The 13,788-nt window shown below is 35.1% G+C and overlaps 2 protein-coding genes across 2 annotated transcripts in view; one reads left to right on the top strand and one right to left on the bottom strand.

Moving 5' to 3' along the window:
* Positions 1-6: 6 nt before the first annotated feature.
* LOC104911603 (insulin-like growth factor I) lies at positions 7-9,554 on the bottom strand (the record flags this gene model as incomplete). Its single annotated transcript, XM_010713193.2, is given in 2 exon segments — positions 7-1,073; positions 9,373-9,554. Coding segments are annotated over 2 exon segments (242 nt in total), but the record flags the coding sequence as incomplete, so codon positions are not given.
* A 3,822-nt stretch (positions 9,555-13,376) lies between these two features.
* LOC100544119 (PCNA-interacting partner) overlaps positions 13,377-13,788 on the top strand; it is a 44,465-nt gene continuing 44,053 nt past the window's right edge. Inside the window, exon 1 of the mRNA XM_010713484.3 lies at positions 13,377-13,393. Coding sequence (XP_010711786.1) covers positions 13,377-13,393 — 17 coding nt within the window. The remainder of the gene's footprint in view (positions 13,394-13,788) is intronic.

Genomic DNA, 13,788 nt, shown 5'->3' with positions numbered 1-13,788 from the left:
TGTGAAGATGGAAGTTTTTTCCATATTGGAATCCATAACCATTTTAGTAAATTAAACCAAATATTCACAGAATTATTTTATTATTTAAACGTCATGTTTCCATATTTGCTTTTACCTATTACTGTTTTGGCCAGACCCTTTCATATAACAAACTATAAAATAGCACCGTTGTACTATAAAACAGAGATTTTTACATACTGTTTGATATATGCGTATTATTGATATGCTAAATTTTACATACTGCATTATATGGAGGAAGAAAAAAGTTACCTATACTGTTGCAAACAATTACCTGGAAGAATCATTAATGCTTTGAGAGCCTATGTATGCTGTAACTGCTTTTAAAAATCTTTTGTCTCACAAATTGCAATAAACTGCATCTTTGCAAGAGAAGGAAAAATAAAGCTGTCTTAAAACAATCGTATCTGTAACCCATGTTCTGTCAAAATGTCACAGATGGAATTAATGGATGTTCAAAACCGTATATGTTACCTTACTGCTGCTGTTACTGGGAATGTCAGACTGTGCAAATATGAAGGGGTAGACAAACAATGTTATCAGACGCTGTAGAACAAACAGCCTGTTGCTTGTATAGAAGTGCAAATAAAAAACACCACTTAGACAAGGCTGATGAATGACTCCAGCAGCCAGTGTTCATAGGTTAATTTAGTGCAATTGGATCCATCAAAGGCCCATAAATTTGTAGGCTTTTGAGGGGCACAGGACTTTAAGAGATTTTGTGCAGGACATCTAAAAGAGGTTAACACACAGTAATATATCAACCACAGATTTTTTTTAGCTCTGAGCTGGTTAAAATGTTCTGTTTTCTAAAAGACTTAATATTGGAATGTTTAGTTGCATTGTTCACTGGGAGAATGCCCATTGGTTGAGATTGCATCAAGCTTATTAAACCATAGTTTTTTTAGTCTTCCAATGTTTAACAAATAATTTATTTACAGCAAAGTATCCTGCAGATGGCACATTCATTCTTCATTCTTTTGGATGGCATGATCTTACATTCTGTAGTTTCTGTTTCCTGTGTTCCCTCTACTTGTATTCTTCAAATGCAGTTCCTGAAGATGTAAAAAAGATGTAAAAAAAAAAAACAACAACAACAAAGAAAGATTTTAATGTTCTATATGATCACACAAATTAGTAAGAAAAAAGTTATTCTAAATGCTAGAAGTATTAGAGCTTTTCTGCCAGATCACTGAGAACTTGACTATCTAAAATTTGTACTTTAATTTTCCTCTCCTTCTAGGTATGAACATCTTGATTACTGTCATTGTTGACCTATATAGTTGCAACATAACTGCATTTTGCATATTAATGATATTTGGAGAAAGTCAACCAAGTGGAAGCTGTTACTTTGGAGCATTTTGGCAGAGGAAACCTCTATACATGAGAACATAGATGGGCTTAGACATACAGTTAAATATCATAAATTTTTTTTCTTTCAGAACAAGGGCATTTTCGAAAGTAGGATGCAAAGGGGCCAAGGGAACTTTAAAGTTGTGTCTGTAGGCTTTATGGAGCCTTCTGGGCTCTGGTACCCAGTGAGCAGAGGTTTTCAAAATGACCAGGTGGAATTCTGTTACCTTCATGTTGCATAAGCTGCATATTGGATGTGTAGGTAAGGTTTTTGTTGGATAAGACCTCTAGCAGTATTTTAAAATATGTGGGTTCACTGCAGCAGCAGCAGCCAAATCATTTGTATTCTCATAATCAGAGTGATGTGACAAGCAAATCAAGAGGGTTTTGGAATGAATAATGCCCTCAGTTCACTGTCTTTTCACACACAAGCTAGTTTCTGGAAGCACTAGAAGTTGCTATATCCATTTTTTTGTTTGATTTCTTCCTTTACCATGCTGGTAAATATTAGCTTGCATCCAAACTTCCCATTCTCTATTGGAATAGAGGCAGAATTGACAAGTGACTTTCTATTTTTATAGTCTTCATCAGGAGTGAAATTCTTTGTGAAAAGAAATTATGGCTGCTGTCATAAGAAAACCACAAAATATGAAATTTCACTGAGAAAGGTGAGGCATATGTATGGAGATGTGCCACTGCACTGACTTCTATTTTAGTCCTAGAAAAAGAAATGTAACATTCCCTGAAACTTAAAAAGTAATGAAAATATCTGCTTTTCTGATGGACAGAAGGAAAATAGAAGCCAATTTGGTGCATTACAGTATATATATTTTTAAACAATTTCCTATATAAAGTACTATTTTATATGTGATTTTTTACTTTGCTTTTTGTATCTGTTAAAATGTAAAATCAGAAACTGATGAAAGATTACAAAACTTTAGCTCATATACAGCTTATTGATTGACATTGGTTTTGGATTGGATTCTAATGGGTACATGTTGAATTATGTTTATTAGAATATATAAAAATACAAAATCCAATGAAACAAACAAGTGTTAAATTAATTATACAACCAAACAATAACATTGAACTAAACTTAAAATTATCATCACTGACAAGAGAAATTTGTTAACAGTGAAGCATTCATAACAAAGATATTTCTGTGTTAGGAATCTTCCTTTATAGGTTTTCTTAGCCTAATGTACAATACTGAATGAAGAAGAGATTAATCACCTAGTTCTATCAATGCAATAGAATGTGGGCTTACCTTCATCAGATTTTACTAATAGAGTTATAAAATAATTTTCTTAGAATGGATTGAGTGCAGAAACAAAAACTTCAACAGAATTCTGCTTTTCCAAAAACTATTATCCTATTGCTGTTTGGTTGTTTGTTTCTCTCCAGCTTTTCTAAAGCTACCTTTTCTTTCTCTAGTTTCCTCTCACTTGCACTTTTAGTTTTCACCCTAAAGTACTCATTCTGGATTTTCAGTTAAACTATCAATGTAGCACTTCACATGAGCTAAGGATCCTACAAGTATTTTGCTTAATTCTATTATCAATGATCTGAATCAAGAGACCAAGTGCATTCTCAGTAAGCTTGCAGATGTGACCAAGTTGAGTAGGAGTGTTGATCTGCACAAGGGCAGGAGGCTCTGCAGGGGTACCTGGATGGGCTGATGATGGGCTGTGTCCAGTTGTGTGACATTCAATGAGGCTGAATGCTGGCTGGTGTGCTTGGGTTGTAACACTCCATGCAGCAGTATGTTGCTGGAGTGGCTTGAAATGTGTCCAGCAGAAAAGAACCTGAAAAGCTGGTTAGCAGCCAGATCAGGGGCCAGATGTAAGTCCAAGTGGCCAAGAAAGCCAATGGTATCCTGGCCTGCATCAGAAATAGTGTGGCAAGTAGGACTAGCGAAGTGATTACCTCTTTTTACATGACTATATCTCAAATACTGTGTTCACTTTTGGGCCCTTCAGTATGAGAAGGATTTTGCACAGAGAAAAGCAATTAAGCTGGTTAAGGGACTAGAAAACAAGAGTTATGCGGAGTGGCCGAGGGACCTGGGGCTGTTTAGTCTGGAGAAAAGGTGGCTGAAGGGAGCATTCATAGCTCTCTACAGCTACCTAAAAGGAGGTTGCAGTGAGGAGAATGCTGGTCTCTTTTTCCAAGCAATAGAGGAAGTGGCCAGAAGTTGAGGCGGGGGAGGTTTAAGTTAGATATCAAGAAGAACCGCTTCATGGAAAGGTTGGTTAGGCACTGGAACAGCCTGTCTAGGGAAGTGTTATAATCTGGTCCTTAGAGGTATTTAAGGGGTGCGTGGACATAGCACTGAAACACATGAAGATAGGTCTCAGTCAGGTTGATGGTTGTGCTTGATAACCTTTAAGGTCTTTTCCAACCTAAGTTCTATGATTCTATGAAGTGCTTATATTGTAACGATGCACTAAGAAGATGGGAATTCATTGACTCATCTGTCTTGTTTTTCCCTCATGGCAACAAAACAAAATAGCCTTGTTACTGCTGCATCTAGAATCTCTTTTTTGAGGAAAGTTTACTAGTATATAAGAAACAAATTATACACTGCATTCTATTTGCAAAAAAAAAAAAAAGTACATATATTCTTAAAGGCTGCGCATTCATCATTTATAAGAAAAGTAAGAGCCTTATTATGAAACAACAGCTATTTTCACTTCAGTAATAAATTCTCTCAACTAATGTTGTTGTCTGACCTCAAAATTGCTTAATCACTGAAATAAAGCAAGCTTTCAGTAATAGCTGTTAATAAATACTTGCATGTATATGGAGAAAGAGTTGTCACAATACACAGGCTAGCTTTGAAACTGAGGGAAGATGGCAGGTAACTTTTAGAACAGTTTCTCATCTGGAATCAGCATTTTGATCCATAAATAGATTAACATGCATGCCAGAAAGTCCTTTGACACATATAACACATTTTTTTCCAAGTATGCAATGTTGAGACTATTTAAAACAAAATATGAATGCCTGAATCAGGATCTCAGACCTGTCTTTACTCTAGTATAGAAAATCTTGCCTTATTTCTATAGACTTTGAAATTAAGTAACTAAAAATGATTTTTTGTGTGTATGTAATGTTTGTTTGTCTGATCTTTTAAGCTGATATTTAGATATAGACAAATGTAATAAGCATTTTAAGATGCCAGTTGCGAAATGTCAACTTTGCATAAGTCACTTTGTGAACAGAGAAGCCTACCACCTTAAGCATGGATATTTGGAGACTTACGGATAACAACAACCTCAGTGACAGTAAAGGTCATTTAGCTAAGATGAAATGTGCTGGGAAGCATGCAACAGCATTCTTATGCTATTAGGATGGACTTCCAAAACTCATATTGGCATTAAAAGATCTCTTGCTTTATTGGTAATAAATGGAAAGTCTAATGTTTGTAGTAACACACATGATATCTTAGCTACGGACTCTCTAAGGTCTATTTGAAAGTTTTTTAGGTTTGTGGGCAGTGTGGTTGGTAACAAAATAACAAGACTGGAAAGTAAGCAATGGGAGAAAATTTTCTGAAGTGAAGAGGCCAAGTCCTTCTATCTCTTACACATAAAAGGTCCCTCGCTGGCTTTGGTAATGTAGTATGGATGTAATAGAAATTAGGATTAATGCCATTAAGCATGTTTTGGTCTGTAAATATATCTGTGAGTTGATAAAGAGCCAGTTACAAAACATTAAGCCAATCTTAGAAAGACTAATGAGAAATCATGCAATATGCTTTCTGTTTTCTCAATGAGATTTTCTTAGAGTAAAACCATCATATTTTCACTCTGTTTCTCAGTCTCACTTAGTATTTATTTAAATTTTGAAGATGAGATATAATCTGAAAGGATGTTGGCTAGTATTTGATCTTTTGAGAGAACTCACTTCCTACTACTACTTGGTTGTTAATACATTTGTGTATTTTCCACATATAAATCCTAAAGAAGAATAAGGAATAGAATTCTGAGGATGAGTAAAATTATACCAAATTGTACATCTCTTCGGTCTTCTTGCTTAGGATGCAAGGGAATGGCACTAAATTACTTTTATTTTTTCCTGTTCTTTGGCTAGTGAATTTTATAATCAGCCTTATCAATGCCAAATTCATTATAATTCTCAAGGCATCTTGTAGCCTTTGTGTCAGCTTTGTGTCATTGGCTTTATGGCACTGCTTCATTTTAAAAAGTTGCAGTTTTCCCTTGTGTATATGCATAATTGTTGTGGAAACAGTTCAGTCTCCTTTACTTGAACCAAGAACAGTTGTTTTTCAAAGTTTTTCTCCCTGTTTCTTATTCCCACCTTACTAGTTAATGCATTTTCTCATTAAATGAGATTCTAATCTAAAAATAAGGTCAGTAGTTATTCTCATAATGTTAGGAAAAAAAGATCTGTAATGTGCTTTGGTTTCACACTCATTCTCTTTGTTAAAAGTTCAGGGACATCTTCCTTTTTCAAAACATTTTTTTTTTCATTCAATCTACTAATGAGATATATAAAAATAAAGAATATTAGTCTTAGATATATGATAAATAGATATATGACAGATATATGATAAATAAAAAAGTGATATATATATCAAATTAAATAAATTAAAGACAGGAAAGCAGTTGGTATAGTATTGGCCTTAGTGTTGCGGGGGATGTAAAATAATTCTGTTTCTCATAGCTGAACTGTCCAGAACAGTTGGCCCAAACATCTTTTTTTTCAGTCTAAACATTAAACTGAAACACAACATGTGAGGGACAGCCTGGGAATCAGGCCCAGCCTGCTTGGGTTCATGAAAGGCAAGTTCTGCTTGACCAATCCAATATCTTTCTATGATAGAGTGATCCACCTGGTGGGTGTGGGGAAAGGTGTTGACATAGTCCACCTAGACTTCAGCAAAGCCTTTGATGCTATCTCCCACAGTACTCTCCTGGGGAAACTGGCAGCCCATGGCTTGCACAGATACGCTCCTTGCTAGATAAAGAGCTGGCTGGAGAAATAAATAAATCCAGCTGGTTATCAGTCATGATTGGTGTTCCCTAGGGGTTCGTATTGGGTCCTGACCTGTTTAACATCTTTATTGGTCTGGAAGAGGGGATTGAGTGCACCCTCAGTAAGTTTTCAGATGACACCAAGTTGGGAGAAAGTGCTGATCTACCTGGAGATCTCTGGTCTGAAGCCAACTGGATGAAGTTCAACAAGACTGGATCCTACACTTTGGCCACAACAACCTCTGTCAACTCTACAGGCTCAGGGAGGAATAGCTGGAAGAGTCACCACCCCTGGAGGTGATGACTAAAGATCTGCATCAGTTTAACCTATAATCAGAACAACCACCTCCACTGTAGTAAGTTTATTGAGATTCTGTTATTCCTGGAAATAAAAACTACACTGAAAGCATGAATAACATGATTGTGTACAGAATCTAAGAATGAGATCATCTAATGTTACAATTAATCCTACTTTAGATTCTGCATCTAAATAAGAATTTATAGGGATCCTTCACATTATCTTATATATTCTTTCTGTATGTTTAAGATCTATATCATATACCTGGCATGATAATCAGAGAGAAAAATACTCTAGAGCAGAAAAAAATACATATATATTTTTGTTAAAATCAGTAACATATCAACACAGAATTAACTAAACATGTTCATCTTGGAAGAACCAATCCAAAGAAAAGATAAGCACATAGCATTGTCTTTCTTTAATGGAAGCATGTACTGTTGCAAAAAGAAAGAGTAAATAATAACACGAAAATATGTATTAGAGCTTTCTGATGTATAATTTTTTTCTTATTGCATTCTATTTCTTTTAACTATATGTTCCTCTTATCTAGCACAAATTAGAATTATAGTATAGTTTCTCCTACTCCTGTATTTTTGTTTCCTCAATATAATTTTATCCATTAACAGAGATGAAGGTGAAATTCAGCTTTTTTTTTCCCATAAGATTTCTAATATTTTATTGCCAATTTCCCATCAAAAAGTATTTATGATTTTTTTTTGCTTCAGATCTCCTATACATTTTTTTATCGGTGTTCTTTTCTTTAATAGGAAATTTTTCTCTAATTTTATTTTCTTTCCCATTTTCTCAAAACTCTGTACTTCGTAGTTCGTTCAGTTCTTCAGTATATTTCATCTTATGAGACTCTTTAATCTAATTCCCTTCCTTTATTTTTTACTCTGTTTTTCATTGTCTTTTTACTGTCCTTTTCACCTCTTGTTTTTCCTCCTTTTCATTTCCTGAATGCTGTCTGCTGCAGGTAGTTCATCTCAGTTACTACACATTCACTCTAATTTTTTCCTCTTAAATTAGAATATCCTAGATTGGAGGGGACCTATAAGGATCATCAAGTGCAGCTTCTGACTCCACGCTGGGCAGCCTAGAAGCAATATCTAAAAGCATTGTCCTAAAAGCTTCCTGAAAACTTAAAGTTTGATATCTCATCTCTTCTCTGAGGAATGGGAGCTAGGCCCTGACACACAGTATTCTTTCTCAAACACCTCCTTCTTCTCTAATGTGCAAAGGCGCAAGGCCTTCATTCTGACTCTTCCAGTTTGTGAAAGTGTCTTCCTGCACGTATTCCTACAGAGAAAAATATATCATCTTAAAGAATGACATAATTCCTTGGCCCTCTAAGGAAAGTGGCATGGAGATCTATCAAAGAGCTAGCAGATATCTTGTCTTCGTTCACATGTTATAGAACATTTTACCCATCACCCTAGCAATAAGTATGGGAAGAAGTGCAAAGACTACAGGCCAAGTTTGTTTTCTTCTTTCTCCACAAGCCTTAGAAGGCTTGATATGAATAAACTACAGAGTTTTTCTGTCCATATTTGTGTTCTGCATATGTTCTACATACATTTGTGTGGATCTTCTGAGATGTTCATGGCTAAGGTGATATTTCTCAGGAAGAATCATACAGCCATTACTTTAAAAGGTTGAAAATCCTTAAGGAAGAGATGGAAAGGATTCTCTTTGGTTATTTTATGGAAGACAAGTGACGTTAGAACATTTACGGTTGTTATTTAATGAAGATAACGTTAAGAAAATTAGTACATAGGACTGGTTTCCTAGCTTTATATGATATCTTAGATTTCATGCAGTTTAATTCCTTATTGAAAAAGTTTTCAGAAAGCTGTAGGAAAGGAACCAACATATATATAGGAGAGAAAAGGTTAACGGCAATAAAATATATTATTGTAGGTTTACAGAAGATGACAGATAACATGTAAAACAGATGTTCAGAACTCAAATATGAAAGAGAGTTGGAAGAGACCTTAATGGCAGCCTAGCTGAACTATAGGCTCTGTTGAGGATAAAAGAGATTTAACTACATATATGTACAGTATCTATACAACAGAGGCATATGTCTGAATGCTCTGAATTCTGTGACTATACAAATAATACCAATGAATATTTACAATTCTTGGAGAATACACATATTAAGCATTAAACAGTTAAAATGAAGTATGTAATGACTGGAGTTAAATTATCAATTTAATTTATTTCTGGTAAATAAAAAACCCTAAAAAGCCGAAACAATGATGAAAGAAAATGATTTGTTCATTTGCACAATAAAAAGAATACTAGAAGAGCTCTCAGTCACTCAGTCTGCTTCTTCCTTACAAAAAAGGATGAGTGAGTATTTTCTGGATAAATGAGTATTTAAAAACTCAGTGTTTGATTTCTTTTTTGAAAGAGGTTTTAGGTGCTATTTATGATCAGATGACGTAAGTACATCTCAGTTAATACCCAGAAGCAGGATAAAGCCTCACAACTACTAGCCTAGCAGTTGCAGGTTTTTATTCAGCATTCTAAGAGATGCATCTTCTCCTTATTTTCTATCATGGATGCTATTTTCCCCAACCCACTAAGTCTCAGTGTCTCTAGTAGCCAGAACACATCAGTTGTTTACTAAGTAACCAGCCTTGACATAAATTTCTTTTCCTAAAATAGAACTTTTTGTCTTTTGGCCTGGCCTACCTTTTGTGCTTTTGGCATATCAGTGTGGCGCTGAGCACGTACAGAGCGTGCAGATTTAGGTGGCTTTATTGGAGCACAGTACATCTCCAGCCTCCTCAGGTCACAACTCTGGAAGCAGCATTCATCCACTATTCCCTTGTGGTGTAAGCGTCTACTGCTGGATCCATACCCTGTAGGCTTACCTATTCAAAACACAAATGGAAAGTTTTCATGTTAGAAAGAAAATGCAAAGATCTCAGCAGCAGTCATATTAAGTTGCATTATGTTTACCTGAATTAGCTACAACAGTGATAGATACAGTATCTATGACTATGTCCTTAGATAACAGCTGTCAAGGACACTCTTGGAAATGGCCAGGTTTGACCTCTGTCTATGAGTGGTTGCAGTTTAAGCATTTGAGCAAGCATATATCTTCTTAGAAAATTATTATCAGAAGATTTTCTTGAACTATCTTGGCACTGAAAATGGGGAGGAAGAAAGCCACATCCCAGCATTTAAAGGACTTGCAAAAGAAATTTATCCTTTAGCTTTTAGACAAAAGCTGATCACTGTATTGATTGAGGTAGCCGATGATTAAAGATCATACCTGTGCAGTATTTTCAAGTACTTTCAAATGAGAAAAATGAAATTAAGCGACTGTATGAAGTTAGAGCATATTCAAACGAGAAATGAAAACTCTATAGAACTACATAGGCTGCAAGATTTGCAAGTTCAAAAAGTTTATATTGTATAGCTTTGCACAGGATGGAAAACCGGACTAACATAACATGGTCCTTCCTGTATTTAGTATTTATACTGGGCATCTGTAGAAAATATATTTTACTATCTTTTCCACTCAGCTCCAGTAAAGAGTTACACTTTGATTCACAGAACTCTCACACTGTCAAGGATTTCTGATTTCTTTACTATCTAGAGTTTTCACTGACATACTATGCAAAGATTACAGACCTATTATTTCTGGGGCTTCTTTGTATAAAGCCCAGTTGGATGTGTAGTTGCCCTTCTATGACTCTAGAAATGAATGAACAGTAAATTCACAGCAGAAACAAAATAATTGATGTCTTACTACATCTATTTTTAAATTCTGGTAGAATTTGGTCTCAGACAGTAAAATTCTGAAAAGATTAAATGTTTTGTTTTGACATTTTCAGCATTAAATGTTTCCATGTAGAGACAATCCACATTGGATAAAAACCCAAAATATGGAAAAAAAGGAAAGAAAGAGCCAAAAAAAATGAAGTAACTCAATTCAGTCAGCTCAAGTTTTTTTTTTTTTTAATTATATTTTTTCCTCTTCGGTTTTATCGCTGAGACCAAAACTCTGTTATTCAGAGTTTGGCAGGAATTCAGCTTTTAGAAATTACTGAAGCTAAATAAAGGGAAAGGGTATATCAACAAAGATGAAAATTCCATTTCTCTCTGAGAAATTTTTACCTCCTACACAGAAATTCTAGGTTAATATCCACGTATCTGGTCTGCAGTTGTCAGTTTGAAGACAACACTGCATTTTGCAGTTCCCTGTGATTAAAACATATGTCCACTGATGAAGAACCCATGAGGCCTCAGTACATCCGTAAATGAAAAGACCTCTAGTGGTAAAGTATGTCTAACATTTTAGCCAGCAGTACAATCAGCTAAGAACTAACTATCCTCATGAGGTTTGTAAACCCAGACAATAGGTTTTTAAATGTCTTTTTTTTCCAGGGACTATAAATTAAACAAAAAGAAAAACATGCTTACTTGGTAGATTGCAATTCACTGAGGGCCTCTATACTGTACATTGTCTGCTAAAAATTATTTGTTTCATAAGACTAAACAGAATAGCATGCCAGGAGTATGCTACAGTAATATTTTGATTTGTGAGTATGCATTGTTTTCTGTGTATCACTGAAAAATATTATGAATAGGAAGATAAAGATTTGTTGGATTTTTTTTTCCAGACTATTTTCACTCACTGAGTTGTAAGTTACAAGCTTTTCACTGGATTTTTTTTTTCCTGAAGCCTATTAATCGGATTCTCTAAGCCTAATACTTCCAAAATTTAGCTGTCATGATAGCATCTGGGGTGTCATTATTGAATACCCAGAGCTCTCTCAAATTTTGTCCTGCTCCAACTTAAAACATAGGAAGGCAAATTCTGTGATTCTATGAAATTTGGTTCCTTCTCTTAATAGATCCAGTTGAACAGCAGATACAAATTTTTGATTAGTTAAACATTCTTTTCTCAGTCTATCAATGTCTCATAAGCAAGCACACTAAACAAAATTCATTTGGGATTTTTCCTTTGAATAGTATTTCATAGGAGCTGACAGGCACATAGGTTGTCATGCTACCGATATTAGTAGAAATAAGGAGGGATCATTCATTTCTTGGTTTCAGCTGGCTTATCATGAGCTTTCTATCTAGGAAATAAGTCATACATTAAAAAATCTGTCAAGCCAATAAGAGATTTTAGAATTAATTATGTTTAGCTCTTCTAAGAAATGTACACATGTGAGATCCTCTTGACATTCATACTAGACAGATATCATTATATCTTGGTGGCAAAATTTGAAGCCAATAACATGAAATATCTCTGCCAGGAACTTCCAAAAGTTATGTACAGGAGCTGATAGCTGAAATCTTCCTGCTATGAGAAGCAAGACTACAAATATCTTGAACTTGTAAAGTTGTTTAGCAAAGCAAGTTCCTTTTTCTGCTGAAGCCAATTATTTACTTGGTAAAGCATTTACTAAGGTAGTTTTCCTAAGTGGAATATTTTGATCAGAATGTTCTTCCAATAATGACTAATGGCTAATAGTGGCATTTTTATGGGATCCATTTCTACACAAAAATGTTATAAATGTTCTCAGAAATTTGCAAAATCTATTATTGTTTAACAATAATAAAATTAAAAAAAAATGAGTAAACAACCCAAACATGAACTGGTTAATGGAAGTGATTTTTTTTTTTTAAAGTCCTTTGTCCTTTTTATCAACCCATAATTCTTTCCAGTTTGTCCCAATTGAGCATACAACATAGCTTATGTTTTGACATTTCAAATTTAGCTCAATTATATAATTCAGTGCATTCTTTCCTCAATTAACTTTTATTGCAATGGGATATATAGCATTCTGATAATGTATCAGTATTATTTTGATTGTAAAATTTGTGATGTTCTGTTCAGAAGATTAGGCAAAATAGTAGATAAGAGTAGGAAAAAATTATTATTTTTCATATTTTAAGTCTGGGCTCTACTTTTGAGCAATACCTAATGCTTACATTAATTAAAAATTAACAAATTTGAAATTGCTATTGTCCTCTTAAGTGCTGCATAATATTACTACATATAAAGATGAGACAAAGTACTGCAAGGAGTTGTGATCACTTCTGTGGGTCTTATCAGTACTTGGCCCATGCTATATTCAGCAGGACAAGGGAGGTGATTGTCCTCTTGTACTTGGCACTGGTGAAGCTGAATCTCAAGTACTGTGTTCAGTTTTGGGCCCTTCCAATGAGAAAGACACTGAAGCCCTTGAGCATGTCCTGAGAAGGGCAATGGAGCTGTTAAGGATCTGGAGTACAATTGTAGGGAGAGTGGCTGAGGGAACTGGAGTCAGTCAGTGTGCAGAAGAGGCTTAGGGGAAACCTTGTCGCTCTTTATAACAATATGAAATGAGGTTATGGTGAGGTGGGGATTGGCCTGTTCTCCCAAGTAACAGTGATAGAACAGGAGGCAATGGCCTTAAATTGCATCAGTAAAGGTTCAGATTGGATATCAAGACAAGTTTCTTCACTGAAAGAGTGTTGATGCACTGGCTGTTGTGGAGTCACTGTCACTGGAGGTACTCAAGAACCATGTGGATATTGCATTGCAGGATGGAGTTAGTGGGCATGGTGGGAATGAGTGACTAGATGAACTTCAGGTCTTTTCCAACCTTTATGATTCTATAATTCTGTGATCCTTCTGAAAGGACTGCAGAATTAGATAATCATTATCAAAAGATGCACTTAGATCTAAACCGATGTTCAAGCTCCTGAAGTAAGTTGTAGTAAAGCACTTATTCAACACTGAGCACATGCCTGAGTGCCCTTCTGCATAATGGCTAATTTAACTGAGAATTTAAGCTGTAAACTAAAATCCGTATGAGTAAATAAATGGTTGGAAGTTCTGCACATTTTATATCAGTATTCTGTTTCTTAATTTTTTATGATATTGTCTTAAAATACTGACTGATCCTGCTGCGTGAGTATACTGGGCACCCACATCATTTTTTCTCATATTTCTGAAATATTTTCAGTGCTGCCCTCCAGCTGTTATCAAAAAAGTTCCTTATATTTACTCAACCTTCAAAGTGCTGCCTGTGGACATCTAACAGTCCTGGGCATTCCTTTTTGCTGATGTACACTGATTTCCTTGGAGGTTTCTTTCCCTTT

Source organism: Meleagris gallopavo, chromosome 1 (assembly GCF_000146605.3).
Source record: "Meleagris gallopavo isolate NT-WF06-2002-E0010 breed Aviagen turkey brand Nicholas breeding stock chromosome 1, Turkey_5.1, whole genome shotgun sequence".
NCBI lineage: Eukaryota > Metazoa > Chordata > Aves > Galliformes > Phasianidae > Meleagris > Meleagris gallopavo.
This window is presented reverse-complemented; position numbering and strand designations above follow the sequence as displayed.